We start from the raw sequence: 27,075 nt of genomic DNA, 5'->3' as shown, positions 1-27,075 counted from the left end.
TTGAAACGTAATCATTTGTTGACGGAATCTGACTTGATGTGTTTTTATTGTTGATTCTATGTTGCATTGTGTTTCTGTGTTTGATTTGATGTAAAGCACTTTGAAATGCCTTGCTGCTGAAATGTGCTATACAAATAAAGTTTGATTTGATTTGATTTTGGTGATACATTTGTGTTATGATGGAGCATCGTGATATTTGTCGAGTATCAATGATGTAGAGGTTGGATGAATGTGAATTGACTGTAAAGACACAAGTCATATTTGAAAAGATGAGAATTGGATTCAAGACCTCATATCAAAGTGGCCTGGGTCGCATTTGTAAAAATCCGATCTCTGTGGTTCAGACTGTCTTGAAAAGATCCGATACAGGCGGCATAAGGGCAAAAAATGGATTTAGGTCTCTTTAGGCTGCAGTGTGAACATAGTGTTGGAGCTCAAGAGACATGGTGACTTGAAACTCATAAACTCACAGAAAGTTACAATAAAAAGTCACAAAAAATATCACTAGAGGTTTCTGGAGAACTGAAGTCTGCAATCACAGCATCCAACCATCGTGTAGCTCTTTATATTCACCAATCTCCTAAAGAGGTGATTGACCCCAGGTGTGCAGGCAGCACAGAGCCATCACAGCTCTCCTGCAAAGATCCTCTCTCTAAGTGAAGTTACACTAACACAGAAAAACACTCAACAAAATCCCTACAATTTCAAGCATTTATTTAGATTCATTTTTAAGATTTTGGGTTATAGCTTATGGAAAATACAACATTAAATTTCTCAGAAAATTACAATACATGAGAATAATAAAGAGATTTTATACAGAAATATATTATATTATAGTTCACTCAATCATGGAAGTCTGAACTTGGACTTGCTTCATTTCTGAACTTTATTTCTGCACTTTTTCATCTCAACATTCAGATTTTTAAATATAGCCGCCTTTGATCCCGAAAGAAAAGAAAACTATCAACATCTTTACAGGCCTAATCATAACCTTCCTTGTCCGTGTTTATTTCTGTCTATCAAACCTTTTAATTACCAAACTGAAAATCAATCTGTTGAAGGTCTTTCATTTGTTACTGTTGGGCCACTTAAATTATTACCTGCATTAAGCCACCAGTAAATCTTTACCACATTTTATTTAAAGAGAAGATGAAGGTTGGAAAATTAATTAAGAAATGACGCTGTCTGCAACGTTCCTTCTAATGCATTGGCTTCCCGTGACCTCATTTGCTCCTTGAAATGATTAGTCATGATATAATTAAATATAATCACTGAAACCATAATTGAATCTTTCATGTTTCCGCTTGCTCAGTATCAACCCTAAGGAAACTGAAGCAGAGATTCAAACTGAGCATGGCCCCTGTGGTGAACTGGATGTTGTTTTTTGAGAATCTGCCTTTAACAAACACCATGAAGACTGAATCAAAGAACAAAGCTAATTAGATTTAGTGCAAACAGTTTCTCCCCCTGGCTGTCTCTATCCGTCTTCAGGACTGATTATGCTGTGTACACTTTTCCTTTTCAAAGCCTTACACCTGCAGCTTTGTCTGCTCCGGAATGCGTCCACAAATATAAGTCTCTGATAGCGCCGCACCTGTTTTAAAAGTTATTTTAGGCAGGCTAAATAATAATCACAGAGTAACTCATCATTAAACCAGAGCAAGGCTATTATAGCTGTAATGTGAGGGTTAGCTTCAGTTCATGTGCACGCCATTCTTTACACAGCTGCAACAACTCACATTCTATGTTTTGTTGTTTAAAGTTAAACAAAAGAAATGTTTTATATTAATGAGCCTAGTGGTGAAAAGTCATGCTATGGCTTTAAAGCAGAAAAAATTATGTAAAATATTTGTATAGAGATGAACACAGTAACATCTGACATGTTTCCATTTTTAAAGGGCGAAGTACAACTTTTCCATTGCAGTCGTGTTTCGGTCCATTCATTTTCATGCCTGAAGTTGAGAAATATGCAAGAAAGTGTGATAGTTAGAAGACTGAGAGCAGTTGTTTGGAGACCTAACAAACTGGCAACCAAGACAGGGATTTAACAGTGCTCTGTGGCAAGCCCAATCTCTGCAGTAAATGAGTAATTTGTGCTAAAAATGTTGAATTAAACTTTCATTTAGCTGTCAAAATATTATTCTCAGGAAATCGTCTGTCATGTCAAGTCCATCTACAGTTAGATTCTATCAACTTGCTCCTACCGCATCTATTTAAGCTGTTTTTCCTCAGATGTTAAAAAAAATGACTTTGCTGTTTCTGATTATCTTGGATAAAGATACAGGCAGAAAGTTTGATGAGGCAGATTATTGGTTCCATTTAAGAATCTGAAAATGTCCACAGAGATTCTCTACTGGCAGATGAATAAAAACAAAACAAGACAAAAGAAAGCAGCAAAATCTTTTTGCTTTCACAAATCTCAGTTGAATTTTCTGCTTAGACGATCGTTAAAAATGTTCACTCTGTACTTCTTTTATTGTTGCCAGTCACAGAAAAAGGATTGCGTGAGCACAAATATTTAACATTTTCGCATTAGAAAGGTCTTCAATATGTCAAACAACCACTATGTTTTCTGTCCCATATCTGCTTAAAAAAGTAACAGAAATAGTGTTTACATTTGAGAATTTTAAGAATTGCATGTGTTCTGGTTATATGCTGATATGTGTTCTTTAATTAGAAATCTACTGCATAATTCACCAACAGGTCTATTTCCATTAACTCTCTCTTTGCAAATTCAGCCTTTGTATTAAATGCAGATCTGCTACAGATTACACACATTTCTGTTTCATGCAAAAGCAATAAATTAAAATGTATGAGTTAAACAAGCATGAGGGAGGACTCCAGTGGGAGAAAGCAGGAGGTAACAATGCGAGGTCCTGTGGTTATTTTGGCCGCTGTAGAATCCATCAATATGTTTATAACAGACTTTGCTGGTTGCCAGATTTGAGTGCAGCTGTGTGTGAAAGCTGACAGGAATACATATGGGTCGCGCCGTGTCAACAACCCAAAGCTAGACCTTAAAATTTTGACATTGACTTCTCTGTTCTAGCCATAAATGTGTCTGCGTCTCAGAGAAATCGCAAACATTGGAACAGAGGAAGAGTTATTTATCAAGTTAGAAAAACCTTTAGACTTTGCATTTGATTTCTTTTCTTTTTTTTTCTTATTGGAAAAAACACTTATGGTGAGAAACCACAGACACAAACAGTTTTGTTCTACCTGGGATTGTGCCTCTCATCCATATGCAAACAAGGATTAATATTTATTTTGTCCTGTCATGGCATTCAGGCCGTCATATAGCAAAGCTAGTTGCCTGTGTGCCAGGGCAGATTTGCTTTACAAAACGGATCTCAAGACAGAATCCCAATTGCATAACTGACTTTGTAAAAAAATGGACACATCTGGACCTAATCTCTTGTAAAGATACAATGTTTTTCCAGGTAGTATTTGCTCCCAATACTTCATTCTGAGCAAATGGGTGTTTTGAATTTTTTAATCACGGATTTACTAAAGCATCTAAATGATTTATCATGCCCGACTTGCATGGTTTTTACTGTTTTCTGTCATATATATACATATGTATATATATAATATTTTAATTTAGCACCAAAGTGCAGCAGATAGGGTTCCCCCCACCATGTTTTATCAGCCTATTACTACAGAAGGTTCACACCAATGACCCACTTTGGAATTGGCAGTGTGTGGGTAATTTGTTTGTTTATTTGTTTTTTGCAATCACCTGAGTGTTTTTTCATGCTTGGAAAAAGACTGTGGGTGCTGCTCTTACAAACACTCTGAACCTTTAAGTACCACAGTTTGTTGTATTTTCTTCCCATCATTACACCAGCAACCGAAACTCAAATTGAAAAATAAAAATTAATAAATTTTAACCCAAACTGCATGTGGATAACTTTGAAACAACAAGCTGACAGTTTACGCAAAGATACTTTGAACAATTTGAGTACCTCCACCCATCCATCCATCCATCCATCCATTTTATTACACCCTTGTCCCTAATGGGGTCAGAAGGGTTGCTGGTTCCTCTCCAGCTACATTCCGGGCGAGAGGCGGGGTTCACCCTGGACAGGTCGCCAGTCTGTCGCAGGGCAACACAGAGACACACAGGACACACAACCATTCACACACACACACACACCTAGGGAGAATTTAGAGAGACCAATTAACCTGACAGTCATGTTTTTGGACTGTGGGAGGAAACCAGAGAACCCGGAGAGAACCCACCATGCACAGGGAGAACATGCAAACTCCATGCAGAAAGACCCCGGGACCTTCTTGCTGCAAGGCAACAGCTCTACCAACTGCGCCACTGTGCAGCCCGATTTGAGCACCTCGATTATTAAAATTCTTCAAGACAAATTATCTGCCTCGAAGCTTTGTTAGGTGATGTTTTACTATTTAGCGGCTCGTGCTCCAGCTGGGTGATTTATGTTACACTCTTACACAAATGCTTTGTTTACGAATGCCAAATGCTAGCAGCCTCTTATGTCTGGTCCAGTGGGACCAATTGATTGATTTTCAGGTTTTTATTGTTTTCGGGGGCTCAATAGGCATCCTTAAAATGACTAGCATGATGCATGGAATAGGACAGCCCTTCTCCTCCTGGAGCTGCTGCCTAGATGCCAGTTCACAGCACACTGGTTCAGAGCAAAGTGTGTGGCAGAGACTCATACAGATAAGACAACAGCTGGCTGCTGTAGCTGATGCTCAGTGAAGCTTTACGGTCAAAGAAAAAAATTAATTTCCTCCCATCCCAATTGCAATAGATGGCTGGCAGAGAGTACCCTGGTGTGTATAGCTGGCATAAGTGTTTCTGTGTTTGTGATGATGGTACCAAATCATGTCGCGACAGATTAATTGATTATTAAAATAATCCTTTTAAACAACCCCAGTTTACAGGAACTTGTCTCTCCGACAAGCCTGCAGCCCAGATAGTCAGAAAGCAAACACCTACTTTGCTCTGAACTCATTTCATAACTGCAGGAGTCAAAGAGCTGACCAATAAAAGCTTGATTTTTGTTCAAGCTGGAGCCAAATCCCAAAGCGTATCATTTGTACATTTGATGTTCAGCTGACATTTCGAGCCTCTTACTGTGCATAAAGGCTTTTGGCCTCAATTAAATTTGATGGACATCTGGGGCCATTGAAGGCATCCTGACCTTTCAGTTACAAGGTGGTTGCTGTAACCACAAGGCCACCCTGCCGCCCGCCTGCAGCTTACCTGACTTGAGTCACTTATATTCCTAAATGTTAACAGACTTAATACAGTGGGACTCCATGATGTCACATAATGTGAGTGGTTAGAAAAGCTGCTTCTCATTAGTGGGCGCACTGGAACCAATATTATATGTGTGTATTGTGTCCTCACATATGCATGAACTGGATGCTTACGGTATACATGCTAAGGCATATTCAAACATGTGTGTGTTTGACGTGAGACCAGCCGGCAGGGACTTCCCCTCTGTTTGGAGCTAATCCCTGGCTGCACTGCCCAGATTAATGTTCTGTGGGAGCAAGAGCTGACAATTAGAAAAGGGCTTGTTCATTTTAAGACCTCAAAGCGAAGTCCGCTGTGACACACTCACACCACAAATGTTAACATTTCAGATGGGGACAGTGGAGACGTGAAAACGTAGAAACGTCTCAGAGGATGGTTTGCAGCAGTGCATGGCATGCTTTGCTTTGAAGAGGAAAGTGATTGTTTTCATGTTTGCAAATCTCGTTTTGGTCGACTTGCTCAGATCAAACTAATTTCCAAACATTTTAGGAGGAAACTGTGCCCCTCCCGGTCACTTTGAACTCTGTTTTCTGTTAAAGATTGACAGTTTGGACTGAACAATGGAAACAAAACGTGCGTGGAGATTATGCATTCTGCAGCACTATTGCATGCTTCTTCAATTTAAATTCTGCTTCTTTTTTTGGAACTAGTTTGTTTTATTTTCTATAATTATTTCGGACTCAAGAGATAACACCAAGTGCATCTTACACATATATTCCTAGATGTAAAAACATCTGACTTAAATTGCAATTACAATATTTTACATATAAAGAGAGTCTTGCTTCTTACCCACCAAAGATTTTGCACATTTGACCATTTCCTTCAAACATTTGTTTCACAAAAAAATCACCAGATATCCTTAAGAATAAACAAATGTGGTAACTTGATTCTTTTAGAAATTAATTATTTTTATCTCTATCAGCAAGGTCAAAACTTCAGGACGTTTTTCAGGTCCAGATGGGAAATATTTGGTATTAGGATATTAGTATGAGGGATGCACCGATGCACTTTTTTCATTTTCGATTCCAATGTCTGAGGTTTGGTATCGACTGATTCTGATTCTATATATAAAAACAGTGCCGAATTCACTTCAAATGTTTCTTTTTTAAAACACAGACAAAATGTACTAAATTACAAATGTATTTACTAACTCTGCACTAGCACATCACACTTAAAAACCCCAATATCTTGGTCAAAGCTTGGTCAAACATGTAAAAATAACACAACTTTAATTCATTCAGTAGTCAACATATTGACAAAAACAATATGTTGACTACCTTTGTCAAACGTAAAAAGAACTGCAACTAATTTTCTTACAACTGCTTCAGAAAGAGCAATTAGGAATTCTAAATATATTGTAAAATAAATAATGAAGCAGAATGTTACACAGACCTCAAAGCATAAAATTAAACTGAATACATCTGCCCTCATGGATTGGAAACATTGTGATTGATCCCCGATTTAGAACTTTTTCCATATCAGGACTGATAGAAATATTAATATCAGATTGGTGCATCTTTAATTAGGATGGTATATATTCAGTTCAGTACAGTTACATTGTGTGTCGTCTATAGAAGAAGTGTTAAGTTGTTGGCAGCTCAGCCGATGCTCCTCTCCAGATATTCAGGTCTTTCATGCTGGGCTTACGTTTTGCAAACAGATGTGCCTAAGTTGCTATTAATTGCTTCAATACCAATTTTAAAATGTGGCGGATTCTTTCAGCTTTCTCACTATTATTGGTATAAACCTGTTAAGGTGGGCAAAGCCCACATTGTGATGTCAGAAGCCAAAATTTGCTCCTAACATCAACAACATTTGCTTCATTATTGTAGCAAACAGAAGATCTCAATTACAATAGGTCTTGGCAGAGCTTTTGCTTCTTGGTTCCTGTAATGTTTGCCAGCAAATTTTGCAATGTAAACTTCTCCTTTTATCATGTAACTCAGTAGATAAATTGGTCGATAATATCTGTAATAATGTTTCAGACACCATTTATTCCATTGCTCCCACTAATGTGAAGTCTGTGTCTGGTAAGTGAAAAAGAGCCCCACCAGGAAGAAGTGAAAAAAGTAATTATTGAAAGTCTGGACAAAGCCCGGTTCTCCATGAAATCTACACAGAGAGACTGCAACTCTAACACTCAACACTGAAACAAGCAAGGGAATGATTTGCTGAAATCATTAAGAAAACATCAACAATGTTTGTGTCTCATTTGCCACAGTTGGTAGATTACAAGCCTTCCTGTGACTCCTGCATCTGAAAACCACTCCAGGAGGATCTGCACTGAATTTGCCAACTTCTTCACAGAGAAAATTCAAAATATTAGAGGATTAATCTGAACATCGACGTCAGTTTAGGTACAGATGATATAAAAACAAAGTCAGAGAAAATGACAAATATACCCAAACGTAAAGACAGAAGTTATCAAACCACTGGTTAACCTAACTGCAGAATTACCAACCAATTTCCACCCTTATATTCTACATTCCACAATTACTCAAAAAGGTTGTTTCAACAGTTAAATAGTTTTTTTTTTTAACAATGACCAACTGCTTTGACGTCTTTCAGTCGGCTCACCACAGCACAGAAACTGCCCTCGTCAAAGTGTTCGATGACATCCACATAAATACAGACTGTTGAAGAACCGCAGTGCTGGTTCTGTTGGACCTCAGCTCAGCATTTGACACTGTTGACCATGAAATATTACCAAAATGACTGGAGAGCCGAGTTGGACTCTCTGGTACAGTACTTGAGTGGTTTGAGTCTTACTTAAAGAGCAGAGACTTTTTTCTGTCAATATGAAACTTTTCATTAAATCTGTCAACAATTCCATCCGGGGTACCTCAAGGTTCTCCTTTGGGGCCCTTCTTATTGAATATCTACATGGTCCTGCTAGACCAGACTATAGCAAATAACAAGATTAGTTACCATAACTACACAGATGATGCACAGCTCTACATTAAGATGTCAGCAGCTGACTTGAATCCATTCAAATGTTGAGTACATGCATAGAAAAAAATCAGTGCATAAACGCACCATAACTCCCTTCAGCTGAACAGAAACAAAACTGAAGTAATTAGTTTTTGGTCTAAAAAGGAACAATCTAGAGTCAACACAAATAAAACATTGAATTAAAGAGAAAACAGAGCACTTATTATACAAGTACTTTGTGTTGTACCTCATTTTAATTTACAACTAATTTAAATGTCAAAATTTGCATTTACACAAACCACTTGTGCTTGTTTTTTCTGTTTTTTTATGATTCTGCAATTACAGTATGGTTCCATATAAAATCAGTCCAGGGGCTGCAGATGGCCCATGAGCCACATTTTGGACACACCTGACATTTGACTAGTCCTGTAACTTATTTCCTGAATATGTTAGGGGTAAAAAAAAGTATAATTCAATATTGGGGGGGAAGAGGAGTATGAGTGGTTTTCTAAGTGCCAGTTTAACAGAACAGGAATATTTGGAAATTGAGCTGTTACACAAGCAGCTGGGTCAAACCAGACCAGACAGCAGGTAAAGACAACTTCTCCTGCATGGTTCTGGACAGTGGCTTGACCGTATACATTGATAATAGGATACATCAATGCAGTGTCAGTTAGGACAGCCAGCACTTATTTAACACCATGGATTAAGCCTTGTATACAGTGATTTATCTATTTATGGAAGGAACTAATGTGTAATCTAGTTTGACGTCATTTGAAGGAATATAACTGAGATCTGAATGTCTTCCTTCACCCTGTACTCCCTGCTCTGATGTTCCTAATAAATGTCCAGAGAGGAATCAACTGCATCTCCTTAATCAGAAACAAACACAAAGGTTTTAATACTTCAACAAATGTCGATCCCTGACATGATGATTAAGGTAGAATGTTAAATATTTTGGACTTTTTTGAGATAAAGTTGTCGACAAAGATTTTTATAACCTAGACATGACTTTTTTCCGTCTGTGCATCTCCCACATTCCTCTCCAGAACACCAGAAAGGTTCTTCAAAAGAGGTAAGCACGGACGTTTTTTTGTTTCCTTATACCGTAATGGACAAGAAAAAATGTTAAATTAACTATTTTTGTTTCTTTGTGGTCAGAAAGAGTTGCTTGTTTGGAAATATTGGAGTTGCTGTGCTTATTAGGAAAAACAATATTGCTGTTTATGAAAGGTCCATAACATTTAAGTTTGTTTATATTTCTGCTAAGTGAATTTTAGTCCATTAGATGTATTGTCTGTTAATTCATTTAAATCTTTTTTTGCTTAGGTTTTTATTTTCCCGTTTTACTGTTCAATAAAGGAAACTGTCCTCATGTTAACCTAAAGTAACCCCTAGTATTTATATTTGGAAATAAAATACAACATAAAATGTGTTTCTCTAAGTGTTTACTCTGTGGCATCCTGTATTAAAGGAGGAAATGTCTGCGATTCGGTTATATTTGCAGCTTTGTGTGGCTGCTCATGGTCTTGAGGTTTTTAGATTTATTGAACATCCTGCACCAGCCCCATTCGTCACTGTGCCTGCCAGCAGAGGCATTCAATCTACAAACAAAAACTACAACGCTTTTGTTGAAATCACAACATTGTCAAACGTTGTAAAAAAAAAAAAAAAAGAAATCTGCTTTGTTTTAGTGACTTTTAGGAGCTGGTAAATATCCTTCTTTTTTGGTTTATTCTTCCACACCTCTGCGTCTACCTACATTAACATCATCTGGATTTAATGCCTAAGTAAAGATATTTAATATTTCTCAAACTCAAGCTCCTTTGCCAAACCCTTTCCCCTCATTCTGCTTGCATAAGTAACTGTAAGTGGTCATTGGCTCCTGTGCTACCAGACTGGCGAACCTGACTGGTCATCTGCTCTCTTTCAGAGCAACACATCAAAGCAGGAGACACATATTTTCAGGATTGGAGTTACAAGAAGAGGAAAATGGATGTTGGACAGGTGGACAACCGGCAGATTTCACTGGGTGTGACTAACAGAGGCAGTAAAAATCTGAAAATATGAAACATTAATCTCCGTTATGCTCAGTTTACAAAGTTCTTCAGTTCTTATAGACATTATATCATACACGGTGCTTTGCTAAAATGTTCCTACTACTTTCTTTTTTACTGAAAGTGGAAGAAAAATGGTTCAATGTTTTTAAGACTTTTTCACATCTTCAGATTTTAACAATTAGGCACATTGTCACTCAGCCTCGTTAATAACTCTGAAGTTTAAAGCAGCATTAGGTTCAGTACACATATGAATATGGATCAGCTGCAGACCTGCAACTCCTCACAATTTCCAAAAATCTGGCCTTACTGTAGAAAGAAACCTGGAAGGTTTGTTGAAAACTTTGCAGCAGACGATGTGATGTGCAAAGGACACAAAATGTGGAGGAAAACCAACATTGCACATCCCACTGAGTGCACTGTGGTGATAGCAGCATCATGCTGTGGAGAGGTTTTTAATCTGCAGAGATGGGGAAGCTGGTTAGAGTTCGGTCATGGAGAGGAAATATTTTGTTTTTTAAAGGGGGCAGTACGTATTTTCCAGGCACATTATACCATTTTATAACACAATGAAATGGTGTACATATTAAATATGACTTTCACTTCAAAATTTAACACCTTGACATTGGGCCTCTGTTTCTTTAAAAATGCTGGCTCTTTCAGAATCTCCACGCTCAAGAAGTCATCACAAGAATGCTCCTCTGTTAACCCTTTGACATTTTTACCAGCATTCAATCAGGTGTTTGCTAATTCCTGTTGCTAGTCTGAAGGAGCTGAATGAAGGAGTTGCGGGAGAGGGCTGCTCTGTGAGGCGGAAGCTTGGAAACTTGGAAATTTCAGTTCTAAGGTGGAGCTAGTCCAACCAGGCATTTTGCCAAGCTGACTGGTTGCCATGGAGATTCAAAGATTTCTCAAACATGCATGAAAGAATCAAGGCAACACCTGGTGTGTTTTTCATGAGGGAGCATCATGACATGGTGTAAAGCTCCAAATCGTTGATTCAACAGCCCCTTTAAAATTCCTTCACAGGTAAAGCAGCAGCAAACAAACATTTTTGTCTTCGGTGTAAAATGTTTTCATACTCTGCACACTTAAAGCCCAATTCAGTCAGAAGTAAAACTATTACATCCCAGTTGTACAACTGGAAGCTGCTGGTTGCTCTTTAAATAGTTGCAAGCGTTGGTGTGAAAGATCGGTATGTGTTTACTGCAGCCGGACCACGGTCATGTGGTTCCTTCCGCCGGCGCAGAAACTTTGTGAGAAGGTCCGCTGCGGCATCTGTCGAGCTGCAGATGCAGCTGACCAATGCATCATGCACTTCCCTGCTTTTAAAAGGATCTATTAAAGCATCCACCTCAAATAACAGGAAGGGAGTGAACCTAAAAGAGCTGTTTGTGGCGGCCATGTTTATGTCCACTTTAGAACCAAAGCGAATGTGGAATGTTTGCAAAGCCCTGCGATAATTAGGATCATTTTTTAACGATGTGCTACAAGGATGTGAGGCACTCATGCCCTCCAAGAAGAATGCTTATCTGATTGCTGTCGCATAACTCCAAGCGTGTTTGTAAAATGTAATTCCTGTCAAAGACATATGCTACGATTTGGTGTATAAAATTTTTTTTTAATGCTGATTTTTTAACCTTCAAAAAATATCTGGACTTTTTATAACAGTGACCTATATTTTTCTTGTCTATTTGTAGGTTTTTGTTTGGACTTTGGCTGTTTTTTTCTCAGTCTCAGTCCAGTCCTAGTATCTGATTATAGCAGCATATCAGTGTAGCATTTGGAAAGCATTTAATGAATTGGTGTAGCTCACAATCTTTATATCTCTAATAAAGTGGAACCCCCTGTGGGGTTTAAGGACTGCAGCGGCTTGCAAATGGCTGAAATCTGTGAATACTTGAGACGCTTTCTAAAACACTTACATCTGCCTGTTTTATTGGTTCAAACACTAAATATAACTTAATATTCATTAACACCCACAGTGGAAACCGTTTGGCTCTTCAGCTTCCTGAGGTGTGTTTGTTTTCCAATATCTTTGAAGAAATCGGTGAATAGAAAGAGTTTCCATGAACAATATGCAGTTGAGATTCACAGAAAAATCCACTGTCTTCACTGAAGCATCCAGACTTTTCAAAATGAATGCAAATTATTTTATAACAAAGTGATTAATCTCAGAAGTTTTATAGAAAAAAACTTGGAAATTTCTCAGTTTCAAAAGTCTAAACTTTTCTAGAATAAAACATTGACAATTTTCAACTTTTGAAGATCCAGAAATTTCTTTTTAACTTTTAGCCAGATGCAAATCAGAAATTCTCAGTGAACTTTACTGTCTATTTGTTATAATACTATTTCCTGACAAATTTTTATGGTTTTTATCACCAAAGCCATTTTTATTGCTCTGTAAGTTCATTATGTTGAATGCAACCTGTTCACTTTGTGCAGAACTACACGTGTACACAATATTTGTTTATCTTTATCTCTACTATGAACAGGATGATAAACAGATCATTTAAAAAATGGAAACTCCACCATGCCAGTGTATTTAGCAAAATGTTTCTTGGGTTTGTTTCTGATCAATCTTTGATAGAAAAACATCACAGAGCAACAGGTCCTTTTGAACCCTTCACTTGTGCATTATTTTGTCAAAAGTCAAAAATGTTTTAGAAAAAACTCCAAAATTTTCAACTTGTGAAACTCCAGAATTTTCCGTTTTTTAATCCAATGTTAATCCAAAACTTTATGAGTTCTTAGGCAAAAAGGTACTTTTTTTTCTATGTAAAATGGCCCTGATATGTCATTGTACAAAATCGATGGCAACCTTAAAAACACGCACAATTGGTTCAAGGTTCTTCTTCTTACAAGTGTGAAAACAACCATAAGCTGACAAGAATCACATCAAGAGGGTGAAATCCATATATTTAACTCGTGTGGTTTCCCAGTGACATTAATGACATATACATTGGTCTCACATGTCTGCTTATGGAAAACTGAAAACATTCCCGTTAGAGTTCTGGGGATTTCCGGAAGCAAATTGCCTCAAGATGACAGTTTGTTTTGACTTCAGGGAGATTAAACTGTAAAGCTATGAAAACAACATCTGTTAAAAAATCTTTATTGCATTGTTTTGCTTATAGTAAAAGTTATGTTTATACTTTTTACAGGAGCCTACTCAAGTAGAAATCATCCAGTAATTCATTGTGAGAACATTAAATGAAATACATGTCATAAAATGTCAACATTTAGGCTTTAATGCTCCCATTAAACCATCTATAAAAGTCCTCTGATTCGTTTAGCCAAAAGTCTGTTTGTGTGTCAACTAATGTACATTGACTGACAGTCTTGCAACAACATGTAAAAGACTTACACCATATTTAAATGAAGAGATGGAACAAAAGGCATTAAAGTTTTCTCACAGTCAATAACACTAAAACCTTCCAATTTTTTTGGAGAACTTTTTGCAACCTTACCAGAGAAAAAGTGACCTTGCTGCTCTGCTTTCACACTCGTATATTTTAGGCCAAACTGGTAATTTAAAAGCCATAGGAATGTGGAAAATGATTCTGGGAGAGGAGGGCAGGAAAAAGATATGCCTTCCTCGGTCACTTTGGTGTCTGAAATCCGTCGCTGAGATGGCATTTGACTGATTTGTGTTGTGACCGCATCTGCCAGACCCGCCTGCTATCCTCAACCCGTAATTCCTCCATCAATTCAGGCATGCAGCTAATTTACTGTAGAGGCCGGACTTTCTTCTTCGCTCTCACTCAGAGCAGAAACGTTACTCCCCTCCCCTCCACTCCAGCTCCTCTTTTGCTATACAGGGTCCTGAGACAAAAGTGCCGTAAGTGATGCCACCTGTCAAGCTGACAGCTTTTTCTCAACATGGAGGAAAATCTTTATCTGCTGCAACTGTGAGGACCAGAGACTGGTCTGCCACTTGTTGTGTTGGTGGAACAGAAAGTTTTATAAGATGTTTCCTAACAAGTAAACATGGCAAAGTGCAAGAGCAAAACTCAAAGAAGATTCTGTTGGTTATGTTGTTCAGATTTTCTGCTGTAAAAGTTTGAGTTTGGTTTCTTTTACCTTTGTTGACAAAGATATTTGGCGTTGAAGGGGCAGTGTTGTGTAAACCTTTTAGCTTTGACATTGTGTTATTTTGTTATTCTCTCATCAAAAACATAACTGGAGTGTCGTTATGATTCTTTCATGCATGCTTGAGAAATCTTTTCATCTCCTAGAAAGATTCTCCTTGGAGCTGCAGTTTCCAAGTGTCCACTTCACAGAGCAGCCCTCCCTCACTCAGCTCCTTCAGACTAGCCAGCAGCAATTAGCAAACACCTGGTGGAGCTGTGCATCAGTAGAGCTCATTATAGGAGCTACTTCTCAGTGCAATGCTGGTAAAAATATTAAAGGGTTAATGGAGGAGATGTTTAGATGACTTCCTGAAGGCGGACCTTCAGACAGAGCAGGAGTTTTTAAAGAGACAGAGACCCAAATTTATATCAAACATTTGATAAATATAGTGTTTTCATAACAACTGAAGGTTTTATAACAACTGAAGGAAATCACAAACTGATTTCATGTTAGCTTGTGATATGAAATGGTTTTATTTTGCTGGAACACACATAATTCTACATATTTAAACTATGTGGAGCATAAAAAGAACAACGTTAAAACTGGTCATCTGATGATGTTTACTCATATCATTACCATCTCTGCTTCTTGCTTCAGCAGGAAGTTGCATTCCCCCCGTTACAATAGAGGCATGTTGTGGCTATTCTTGGCCTTCAGATTTGGTCATTTGCTAAATGCTGCATTTATACTTCCTCAACAACCACAGCTTCCACTGTGGTGTTGTCATGTTTCCATACGTACCCTATTGTGTGCATACCAGTTTGCTGCTTCTGCAGAGCGTTAGAAATCTCCAGACAAAGCAGGATTCCTCCAGCCTGCAGGGAGGAAAAACAGCAAAGTTGCGTTTTGGGCCCAACTGGGGAGGTTTTAATAGAATTTCTTAAACATCAATTGCAAAAAGCAGAATAGCATTTTCTGATTCGGAGTGCCCTGTAATTTCAAGCGCGTGGGTTCAAGCCACTTATTTTGTGGTGATGGCTTTACTGCCGGCCTCTCCGAAGAGGCAGGAGCCAACACAACCCAGGGTTAAGCTAGCTGCTTTTTGCCTTCCTGACTGATTGGCGGAGCTGATTCCCGTTTTGGTGTTTGGCCGCAGTCGCTCTGCCCTCATGGCTAACCTCACTGGGCGTAGCTGACTACCATTGGGTGTTCAGAGAGCTCAACGCGAGGACACCTGCTTTTGGATTTATTTATTTGCGCAAAAACACACATGCAGTAAGTCCATGGATGAAATTGGAAAAAACAAGAAGTTCCATCATTTTAACACGGATATATGCTCTACATTTTTTGGAAGTCAAAAGATTGCAAATTGGAAATTTTCAGTTTATTTATTTTAATGCTGTTTCCTGATACATTGTTATGGATTTTAGAACCATAACCATTTTTATTGTTGTATAAATTCATTAAATGGAAAACATCCTGTTCATTTTGTCTAGAACTAGTAGAAACCAGAGAACGGTATTAAACGGATAATTAAAAAGGGAAAACCCACCATGCCAGTGTATTTATTTAGTCAAGTGTTTTGTGGGCCTGACCAACCTTTGTGTTGGGCTTAAGGGAATACAGATACAACCACATCACAGAGCAACGAGTCCTTTTGAACACTTCACTTGTGCATTTTTTTATTTGCTGGCAAAACATCTGTGTAGTGACACACCCTATAATTATAAAAGAGAAAAAAAAAAAAGCCCTCTGATTATTTTCATCACTGTTGCTTGCACTCAAAATCAGATTGGGCAATTACTACTAGTTGTAAAGTTTAATTAATTTATTTTGTTGTAATTTGGATGACAGAAAATGGTTTAAGTATTAGAACAATTTTTGATAAAAAAAAAAAGTTCCATTTCCACCAAAAAGCTGAAAATTAATTTTTTTTCCCAATTCTGAAAGTTACAAGTTTTTTTTCCCCGAAAATCAAATTTGTTCTAGCTGAGTTGTGACTTTTAAAAGTCAGAAATTTCCAAGGTTTTTTTTCTATAAGGTTTCTGAGATTAATCTCAAAATTTCAGAGTTTTTTGTATCTCCAATGGCCTCTACGCCCTAATGTAGGAATGATAGCCACAGTGCTGGGACAGAAAAAGTAGCAACCAATAGAACTGAAAAATAAAGGTTTCAGGGAGTGTAAGTCAAAGTTTAGACTTAAAATTGATTGAGATGCTTTTGTATGACCATAAAAAGGATTTTCATGCTTTAAACCATCAAATGTTTCTGAATTAAAACAATTCTGCAAAGAAGAGTGAGTCAACTCCTCTGCAGATTATTTCCTGGTTATTGTAGATGCTTGCTGGCGGTGATTACCTTTACAGGGCCCGGTTCCTAGGCAGCTTTTTTCCTGTAATAAATATAAATTTTAATATGAAAACTTGTTTTTGTAGTTTATCTGAATATGATAATAATTTTTTTTTAAATGAGCTGAAAGGTGATGACAAAAAATTAAAAATGGAAGAAATCTGTAAGGGAGACTTGGCAGGAAAAATAAATACATCAAGTACATTATTATGAAAGGGACAAAATTAGAGTTTTGTATAAATATTGGGATGGATGGAAACCTTGTTGCTGTGTACATTTCATAGATTGTCACAGAATTAGATCTAAAGAAAATTAAGAAAGGTTTTCCACTCAAATATGCATTAAAGCCTTTATATAAGATTAAATAAATATAAGACAGGCTAACAGCTAATGTGTCTTACTGACTGTAACCTGTGAGTTAGTGAGCTCTGGCTCTGGATAGCGTATCCTGCAGGAAGTGTAATTTGGGTAGATCCCCACTGATGCAAGTCACCTCAGCACATATGGTTTCCACCATTGCATCTATTTCACAAGCTGGCCGTGTGAAGTCACTTCCAAGTCAAATAAGCAAAGCCGCCCCACTTCCCACCCCTCATCCCACTCCCAAAACCCACCGCAATCTCTCCACAGCACATGCACTCAGTCATCAGCAAATATCAAGAAAGGGGAAAGCTACCCAGAAAAAGAGTTCCCAACTAAAACCGTTTCTGTAGTACAGGCCATGTTTTCCTTACCCTAACAAATTTACACAGTTGTTAGTGATGGCCTGGGATTCCTCCTAAGGCTCAGACCACCAATAATAAACAGTGTGGCAGCTGACACCGCAAGACACCTGCACGGCTCCCTGACACTGCAGGATTGTTCCCAGGGCCTGAGGGAGCTGGTGTGGGCAGAGGTGGGCTGTGGGATGAGGAACAAGGGGAACAAGTCCACGGGAGCTGGCAGACAGGTCCGTGTCAGAGCGCAGACATGGGGGATGGGTAAAGCACAAACGGTCAGTGTTGAAACCATCTTGATTTGTTTGCCGCCAGTTTTGAGTACTTTAGTACATGATCATTAACCAGCTTAGTGGAAGAAAATCATGCCGTTTTTTGTTTTAAGTTTCTTTAGTCTGTGGGATTCTGGCTGGGATTCAGTGATTAAAATACACATTTCTTCGGCTTGCTGAATAATCTTTTGTGCCTCTAATCAAGTTGTTTTGGTGCCTAAATGTAAACAGAGCGAAATGGAAAGTAAAAATAGAAGGGCCAACAGTAAGCCAGTTGTGCAGTAATTTGGTGAATTTAGCCCGTGGAGTTTGGGGGTTATGGTAGAAAACTATATGTTTCTATATGCAACCTTTGGCTGAAAGGTTTCCATTAGATCAAACTCATCAACATGTCACATTATTTTTGCATCATTGACTAAAGAAAGTTAATGCAGCTAATAAAGAAATTCAGGATGTAACATTTTTAAACTTCTTGTCATAAATGAAACAAATAATTACATAATTACATCATAATTATGATGATTTTCAGATTCAGCAAAATTCAACTCATTAGGATAACTGACAACCAAACAGTGGTGTGATATATAAATACCATTAATAAAACACTTTCTACAGCTGGAGTCAAATAATTATTTTGTTGAAGATTGAAAAATGTCAAGAAAACAGAAGAGAACTGTCTGTTTCTAAAGACAGAGATATCAAACACATCAAACCCTTTCAAAGGAGTTGATAAAGAAAACCAGCATTAGGACCTTGAAATGGGCTTTTGAAATGTTATTACCCAATGCTGCACAAATGTTGGGCTTAACCAAAAAAGTGGCATCAAGATGAATTTTGTAAGGTATTTGTGACACTAGTGGCCTGTATTCAATAGTAGATGGGCAGGAAGAAGAGCAGAGAGAGAAATCAAAGACAAGTAGCAAAGCTTTTTATAATTTACTGTAGGTAATTACTGCTTTCAAACATAAGCTAATACAAACTGAGATAATTTCAACAATTCTGGGATTAATAAAGCACATCTGTTCTATTCTTAATACAGATTAGAAACTGCCATACTTGAAGTATTGTAGATTTAGCTCTGATCCTGAGAATTGGGCTTTATCAGTGCATTCCTCATTACTGAATATCATGAGATTAATGCACTTTACAGTTCACAACAAAAATGAATAACCGAGTTAATGAATAAGCTCATCTGATTAAAAAAAAAGACACACTATTCTATTGCGTTTGTGCATTAAGAACAGTTTAGCTGCAGAATGATCTCTCTCACTGAGAGCCCCAATGTCCTTTCAACACATTGAATCGGTTGCACTCAACATGTTGAAAGGACGAGAACTCAGCTGAAAAAACGTCAACAGGACTCTCTGAGAAAGAAAGGCGACAGACATTCACAGACGTTACCGACAGCTGAGTGTTTCTGTGTGTTTCAGCGCAACAGAAAGCAGCAGAGTTCATTACCCCGTCCCGTGGCTTTCTAGCTTTGTTTAGGTTTCTGTTTGTGTGTACAGTCACACACACATGCCACAGGATGTCAGGTGGTCCAGCCATTGTCTTCCCACCTGTAGGACATTGTCAAAAGCACAAAGACGGGGCACAGTACATGTCAGCCCCCCGTCAGCTTCTGTTTGAATCAGATTTGTAAATCCATCTCTTTCAGCCAGGAGGCTTTGAAAGATTGGTGTGTGGAGTAATTCACATCTGAGCAGAAAGAGGCAGAGGGTTATTTATTGAAGCTCGGTTAGTGTCAGCTGGGTTCAGTTTAACATTCTGAATGCACTAACATGTTCGGCTAATTTTTGAGTCTTTAAAAGAGAGCAGCGGCTGCAGGGCGTTGAAATGCTTTTGTTGTGTTGAATAGTAGATTAAAGGATTCTCCCAGTCTGCTTATTAGTTTATGTAACCTTCTACCTAAGGTCACCGGTGAAGTTTCTAAAGGACACACATGTAGAGGATTTCAAAGAGAGGCAAACAGAGTAAAACAATGAGCCAGTATCTCTACCTGGGGGCTGAGCAGCACTCAGCGTCTCCACTATTAACCAGACTGATGTTTGCCATAAAGCAGGGCCTCTCCCTCACGGCCCTGTGAGGTCACCGCACCTGTTCTTGACAATTGTTGACAGGTGATGTAAAGCCTCTGCTTGTTTTCCATGGCGTAAAGTGGAGGTTCCCCAGCTTCCTTCAACCAGGGGCCTGGAAACTCATGGTGCTTGTTTAGCAGCAAATCAGAGTGTGATATGTTTATTCTAAGCGCTGAGAAGTGCTCTACATGTAGACTGAAAAAAAGCTATTAATATGTTTATCTATAGGTGCATTTATTTCCATTGACTATATATCTACGCAAACTGGAATTGCAAAAATAAATTTGCTTCATGGAAACATGAAAGATGTGTTTTTTCCTGTGAGCTCTGCAGAGATGGCCCACATCCTGACAGGCACACAAATGGGACACCATACTCTGAGGTATCCTGCAAGGAGGTGTTACTGTAAGCAGAAAAGTTTGACTTACTCATGCTCAGAGCAAACAAGACATGTCAAACACAAAAGGAGTCAGAAAAGAAAGAAAAACATCTTTTCTTTGTGGGAACAGGCAGACAAAACAATCTCTTCACACCTGAGTCCATCCTTTGTTGGGAGTTCCTCCCGTCTGTTGTCATCAGGTGTTATCTGTACTATCAAGTCAACATAAAAAAATCAATTCATGTTCTGCTTTTACCCAGGTTGGTTTTTAACTACTTGGCTCCAGACCTCTTTGTCTGAATCCAGTGATAAAGTCATTTCTCATCCTTTTCTTCCACTGGTTGTTTAAACGCAACTTTAAAGAGGCTCTCACTGATAAGCAGCTGGAAAAAAAATGTTTTTATAATGAGGATATGCTTACATTGAAGAATCCAGACCTGTCTCCCCTGCGGCACTCATTGTCTCTACATCTGACTTGTGTGTTTGGTCTGTTTCCAGCACTATCTGCAAAGCTCAAGCATAATCTTGGGTCATCTTTTTCTTTAATATTCCATAACATTAAAGATCTTCTGCATAACCATGAAAAGACAGAATATGTGTTCAGCCCTAAGCTCATTTAATTTCAATTCACTTTATTTATACATTTTCTAATTACAGCAAATGTCATATTTATAAGAAACCGGTCAAATACATTAATTATAGAATTAGAATTTCTCCAAATTCATCTATAGGTAAATAGATTAATTTCACCTATAGATAAAATTCTATAGGTGAATAGAATTAGAATTACAACACCAACCCATGTTATGGCAATTAGTTCATATTTTTTGATGTCTGGAAAATGAGCTGCTTCAAAAACCTCCTGATTGTCCAGTCACAATCAAAGGCCACTGTGCCGTTACCTAGCAACCCAAGTGGAGTTCCAGCAATCTTGGTCAGCTGGCTTTACCACCATATAAACTGTGCAATGGCTGCTGGAAAAGACAAGTTGGGATTTTGAACAGATCTGAAGTTAGGCAGAACTAACCAGACCAAAATCTCATTATCCAATAATGATTTTGTACAGAAAGGGTAATGAACATGTTTTTTATAACACATAGACATCCTAACCTGTTCAAGGAAGCATAAGTCACCTTTAAGTTCAGTTCAAATCTGTTCAATTTAACTGGGCGTTACTGCAGGTTTGTAAGAGAATTATATGGGAGTGTCATTATGTCTTTTAAACCGGCTGCTATTTTTCATTAAAATGCAGCTTTTTTGTTTATTATTTAAAAATAAACACAAACACAAAATTAGATGCATACTCTTAAAAGTAAAGGTAACTAAATCTACCTAAAGAGGCCTGCAGTGTAAGAATGTTGTTGAAACCTGTTAGGGATTAAATGAGCTAACCAGTTTGTTCAGGCTAAATTTGAATATAATAAGCTACAAAATGTCCCATCTTCAACATAATTCAAATGAAAGCAATAACCAGACAGCTTGAGACGCCCATGAATAAAAAGGTCTGTTGATGTCTGGTGTTTGCACGAGAACTTTTATACTTAAACTTCACATTTCATGGCATTTAAAGAGACTTTCCTGCTCCGACTGTGGGAGTGTTGGAACGGAAATCACACTCCAGTTACTGTAAGTTAAAAGATTCGGGCCCTGAGGAATCCCACGCTCTTATCTAAGCAGGATATTCTGCAGACGGCCCACCTCTCTAAAGCTTCTCCAGGACGACATCAGTTTGAGTCATTTTTATCCTCAACATGTGTCAAAATTTAACAAGACCCTTTGTATTTTAAGATTGGTCTATTCCTGCCAGATGCCTTTCATCTGTCCAAAAATCCCGACATTTGTCCTTACTGGTCTTTCCCCAGAAAAAAGGTTTAATGGTCATGATGATTTACACAGAGGCTCTCCTTTCTTTTTTCTCTCCTCTTTTACAGTCGGTCATTTTCATAAGGGATTATAATACTCTTGGACAGGAGGTATCTGGATATATAGACTACGCCCACAGGCTCAAGACACAAGATTTTGAACCATATTTCTGTGGAAAGAAAAGGCTCATGCCAGGACCCTCAGATTTATGGTAAGTCTTATTTTATTGTAATATCTCCTTTTTAAGTTTGGTCGGATGTCGAGGAGGGTCAGGCTGCGCAGGATGTACAGCAGGAGTTTGTTTTTTTTCGTTTCCTGTTTAGAAGTAATAAAAAAATAAATTACTAATCAGAATTCCTTTATTGTCATTGTGCCAGAAATTGAACAAAATCTAAAAGAAATGTAGGTGATCTTCGACATACTAATAAAAAAACAATAAAACCATAAAAGGAGCTCAGATCCGCTGTGTCTGTGCATGCCGCCATGGAAGACGTTGTTAATTAATGGAAGAAACAAAACATTTTTCTAATCACATATACAGATATTTTTAAACATTATTTTAAAATAATTATCAGTGGAATACAGTGAGGTTCAGGAAAAGGGTCAAAGGCCATTCCAGATTTGTATTTTCTGTTATTTTGACAGTTGATTTTTACAAAAACATTTTCTGCACCAAACGTTTTACAAAAGCATTTTATTATTCTGCTTCTTCAGGGAGAAAAGACGATAACTATACTTTCTAAAACCGGTTGAGTTGGAAGACTGTTTTTGTTAGCTAGCGCTGGATGAGGTTTCAGCAGCACGAGGCTCCATCAGCTGCTGCTAATTAACTCCACTTCTGTATCTGTATATCTGTGAAACTCTGAGCACAGGGTTGCACGGCATCCAGAGCCAGTTGCACAGTTTCAGCACAATCCACAGATGAACTTCTGAACTCACAGGTGTAAGCTAAAATCCTCTCCGTATCCCTCGCTCAGACATTTTTATATCTTTATAATTCTCGTTCTATCATCGGCCCTGTGTACACAGAGGGCTGTCAGCAAATCACCGCAACCAAAACCATTCCCACATTCCTCATACTCGTGTACAGTAACATGTTACCAACATGTCAGATATGTGCGAGAAATCCCAAAAGGACAAACACAACTGGCCAAAGGTGGGAATGACTGTTAATAGATGATTTAGTTAGGAGTTCAGCCAAATGGCAGACAACCCGTATAACCCCACTGACAGACGGTATAACAGCCTAACAGGTTCAAATAAAGGCACATTTAGAATTTAACCTTCAGAGAAGCTCTATTACAAAAAGTATCTTGCGACACTCAATTACACGTAAGTTGTTTGCTCAATCGCCGCTATAATTTTTACTGAGTTATCACAAGAACAAACTTATTCTCGTGTGATTTTAGTCGCGTTTCTTATTTCATGAAAACATCAAAATTGCAAAATTGTGTTTTTTGGACATCAGCAAAATATTGACAAAGTTTTGCACACATTTGAAATGGAAACACGTCGACTGCCAACAACTGCAGCCCTTTTCAGAGTGTTTGGTGCTGATCTCATTTAGGCCAGTTGACACTTATTGAGATCATGTTTATGCTAGCAGATGCTTTTAGCAACTTCCAAATTAATTAAGACAAAACAATGCAGCTCATGTCCCTTTGATCAAACCAGAACAGCTCTATCTGACCTCATATCTTACAACAGGAAGGTTCTGGTTCGGACCCCAGCTTGGGGTCTTTCTGCATGTGTGGTTTCTCTCTGGGTACTCCAGTGTGTGCACCCATGATTGTTTGTCCTGTGATGAATGGTTAATAGTTCCTTTTAAAATTTAGAACAAAATAACGGAAAGTGCGCAAACACAACATGGTGAAAGGGTAAAACGAGCAGCAGTGATCTGAATCCTGACTTGATAAACAGTTTTCAGAAACAGTGATGTTGCAGCAGACGTCACGCCGTCCCAACTTCACTTCCTGTGCTAGAAATCCCACCATTGCAGCTGTTTCTAAGGTTTCCTCCACATATATAACATTCAAATGCCAACAGTGTTGCCACCTACTGGTAGATACTAGATATTTCAGTATTTGTCCAAATTTGAACAGTTACAGATAAAAAATATTTAATATTACATCCATGATATATACTCAAAATAAAATAGTGAAAGTCAGTATTATAATGGATACAGTTGTGGATCAAGTTGCTAACACATCGTGTATGAGGGCATCAGAAATCAGCAGTTCAGTATTTTGGCTGCAGAAAAGTTTCTGTTCTGTAAATATTAACAGAAAGATTCTGTTTACTGTTGATAAAAACAGCAATTTATTTTCTTATTTCATCACCACTTTCAGATTCTCAGCTCATTTTGTTTAAAAGCTGCCAGAGGTGATGTCATTTTGCAACAGCTTCTAGACCGAACCGGTCCAAAATCCTTCAGCTGAAAGCTAATCACTCAGAACTAATTTTATTGCAACATCAGTTACTTTCAACAGCTCAATGGAAATTTAACAGCTTAACAAACAGAATGCACTAATGAAAGAAACAAAGTATTTCAGATGAAAGAAGATCTGCAAGTCAAAAAAAAAGTCTTACTTTGCCTGGGTTGATTTTTTGTTTTTTTTGTTATCTGTGGAAATGAACACCAACTCCCCATCCACGTTTGCAAGGACGGAAAAGGTTTTTTCATTCTATCTTTCTTCAAAAACACTGTGTTGAGACAAGTTCACTGAATGGATTAATATGTCAGTCTCCTTTTGGGCAAAAGTTCTTGGGTGTTTTTGGCTCCATTTATGTTAAAGTAAAAACTAAATTATGTGATATCTTGTCCCTCAAGCAAATTTTGGATCATGGTCTGAAGAAACAAAAATCATAAAGAAAAATACTAATAAATATAAAATGTTAGATAATGTTAACATTCCATGCTTGCAGATTGCTCCATCCTGGGTGCACAAAGGAGCGTTATCACAGGTCCTTCCTCACAGCAGCAGTAAGACTTTATAACAGTTACTTATATGTTTGAATTCCTGCTGTTTTCCATAGTTTGTACATTTCTTGTAGATAGTGTGTGGATTTTTATGCAGATATGCATTCACAGTTTGCACATTTTTAACTGATCCTACTCTGTTGCCCATTTCTTTGAATCTGAGCAAATTATTTTTAATACGTATGGCATTTTCTTCTTCTGTTGTAAATTTAGCCTCAGTCTCTTTTTTTGCTTTTAAATTTACATGAATATACACACTCATGGTACACCTGAATTTCCCAACTGAGGGAGAATAAAGCATATTTCTATTGTATTCAAGGATGCAGCTAAGTACTTTCTGAGGTTTACTTTCTCACCTCCAGGGGTTTTCAATGTACAAATAGCTGTCAAATATGAAACACTAAAACTATTGAATTTAGTCAAGGGTTTATTTTGTAAAATTTGGAGCCTTTATTAAGTCGCTGCATTTTGGATAAAGTTTTACGCCCCTACTGAAAGCTAAAAAAAATTATGTGATGGACTGTTTTATTTATCAGTTTCTCACCTTGTGTTCATCCCAAACACCCATCTTGTGGCCCTGAACTCTTTTTCCTCCCTAACAACCCGTAGGTGTGAGTCATTGGACGAGTATGCCTGGAGGTACAACCTACTCCCTAATGATGCTTTTATGAGGCTTCCCCCCTCATCGGGTCTCCCTTCCTTCCCATTGGGGTGACATATGCCTCCACACTCCTCCTTGGTTTTCAGCTTTTAAAACCCGACTTGATCAGATTTACTCATCGCTCTATCGGTCTTTATTTTTTAACTTCTTGTAGCTTGTGTGTCATTCTCCGCTATCTGTTCTTCTTTCTCTCCTCCTCCACCCGTCTTAGCCTCCCCCCGTGACTTTTTTGGTCTCTGTCGGGAACAATAACACACAGTGTGGTTGCCGCTAAGAGGGAGCAGATGCTGGAGCTGCTGCCCACTCGGTGCACTAAACCTCCCACCGCAGGACTCTGAATCCCGTCCCTCCAACTCCTCCTCCTCCTCCACAGCCACAAAGAACACAGAGCAGTGACACCAGCGCCAGCTCCTGCCTACACATCCCATTTCCATCAAGAAAGGGTGGATAGGTTCATGTCTCAATTCTACTTCCTCTTTTGACATTAAAAGTTCTATCTAATCTCTTAATTTTTTTTTTTTTTTTTTTTTGTTTTTGCCTCAACTCCATAATATGACGGATTCTCACTAGCAGTTCCAGTTCTGGATCTATACTACACAGCTGAAACCAGATATTAACATCTACGGAAAAAACAAATAATTTTCCTCAGTGTTTGATATTAAATCAGACTAAAGCTTTTTTGTTTTTAGTCATTTAGGATTAACAGTTTTTTTTATTTCCTGAATGACAGAATAATATGAGTTTATCTTTAAATTTAAAGTGTAAAGAGATCTCCCTTCAAACATGTTGGGGAAGACCAGATGATGATGTCATCACTTTGTAAGCATCTGATAGGTTAATTAACAAAATTTAAGCTCAACTGTAGGTCCACGGGACAGATGTGTGGTATGATTAGGGTGGAGCTACTAGCATCACACAGCAGAGTTCACTGATTGGGGGACAGAAAAATGTCCTTGCTTGTCACTGACAAGCAGGAGACAAATTGTTGCTACTTGTTTGTCGTTGCATTAGCATGACACGACGTTAAGCTTTTGGATTAAACTAGCTGGTGGAAGAAATGCTCTCCTGAATAAGACTATAAAATACAGAGTGTCTGCACATCCTTAAAAAAAAAAGTAAAATTTCTATTTAAATTCATGTATCTAAAATTAAGGCCTTAAAATGTATTAAATTCATTAGAAGAATTAAAAGATTACCTTAAATATATTAATCACAGGTCGTCAATTTTGCTGTGGCTAAACTAATTTAGTATTTTCTTGTTTTTCTAGTTGGACTTTTCTGACATTCAAACTTTGAAGTCACATAGACATTTTTTTTTATTTTTGTGACCCATGATAATTAGCTAGTTAGCTTTTTGCATCTGTCATGGGTAAGTGCAAATTTGCAGTTTGCAGGATGATGTTCATCTTTGCCACTCAT

At 37.9% G+C, this 27,075-nt stretch overlaps 1 protein-coding gene across 6 annotated transcripts in view; it reads left to right on the top strand.

Annotated features, from left to right (window-relative positions):
- Positions 1-27,075, top strand: part of cfap299 (cilia and flagella associated protein 299) — a 71,372-nt gene that overhangs the window by 30,800 nt on the left and 13,497 nt on the right. For all 6 annotated transcript variants that reach the window (XM_044112410.1, XM_044112413.1, XM_044112414.1 and 3 more), the window contains one exon: positions 22,084-22,226. In XM_044112410.1, coding sequence (XP_043968345.1) covers positions 22,084-22,226 — 143 coding nt within the window. The remainder of the gene's footprint in view (positions 1-22,083; positions 22,227-27,075) is intronic.

Source organism: Gambusia affinis, linkage group LG03, assembly GCF_019740435.1.
Source record: "Gambusia affinis linkage group LG03, SWU_Gaff_1.0, whole genome shotgun sequence".
NCBI classification, from domain to species: Eukaryota; Metazoa; Chordata; class Actinopteri; order Cyprinodontiformes; family Poeciliidae; genus Gambusia; species Gambusia affinis.
The sequence above is the reverse complement of the archived record's forward strand: the minus strand, read 5'-3'. Positions and strand labels throughout refer to the sequence as shown.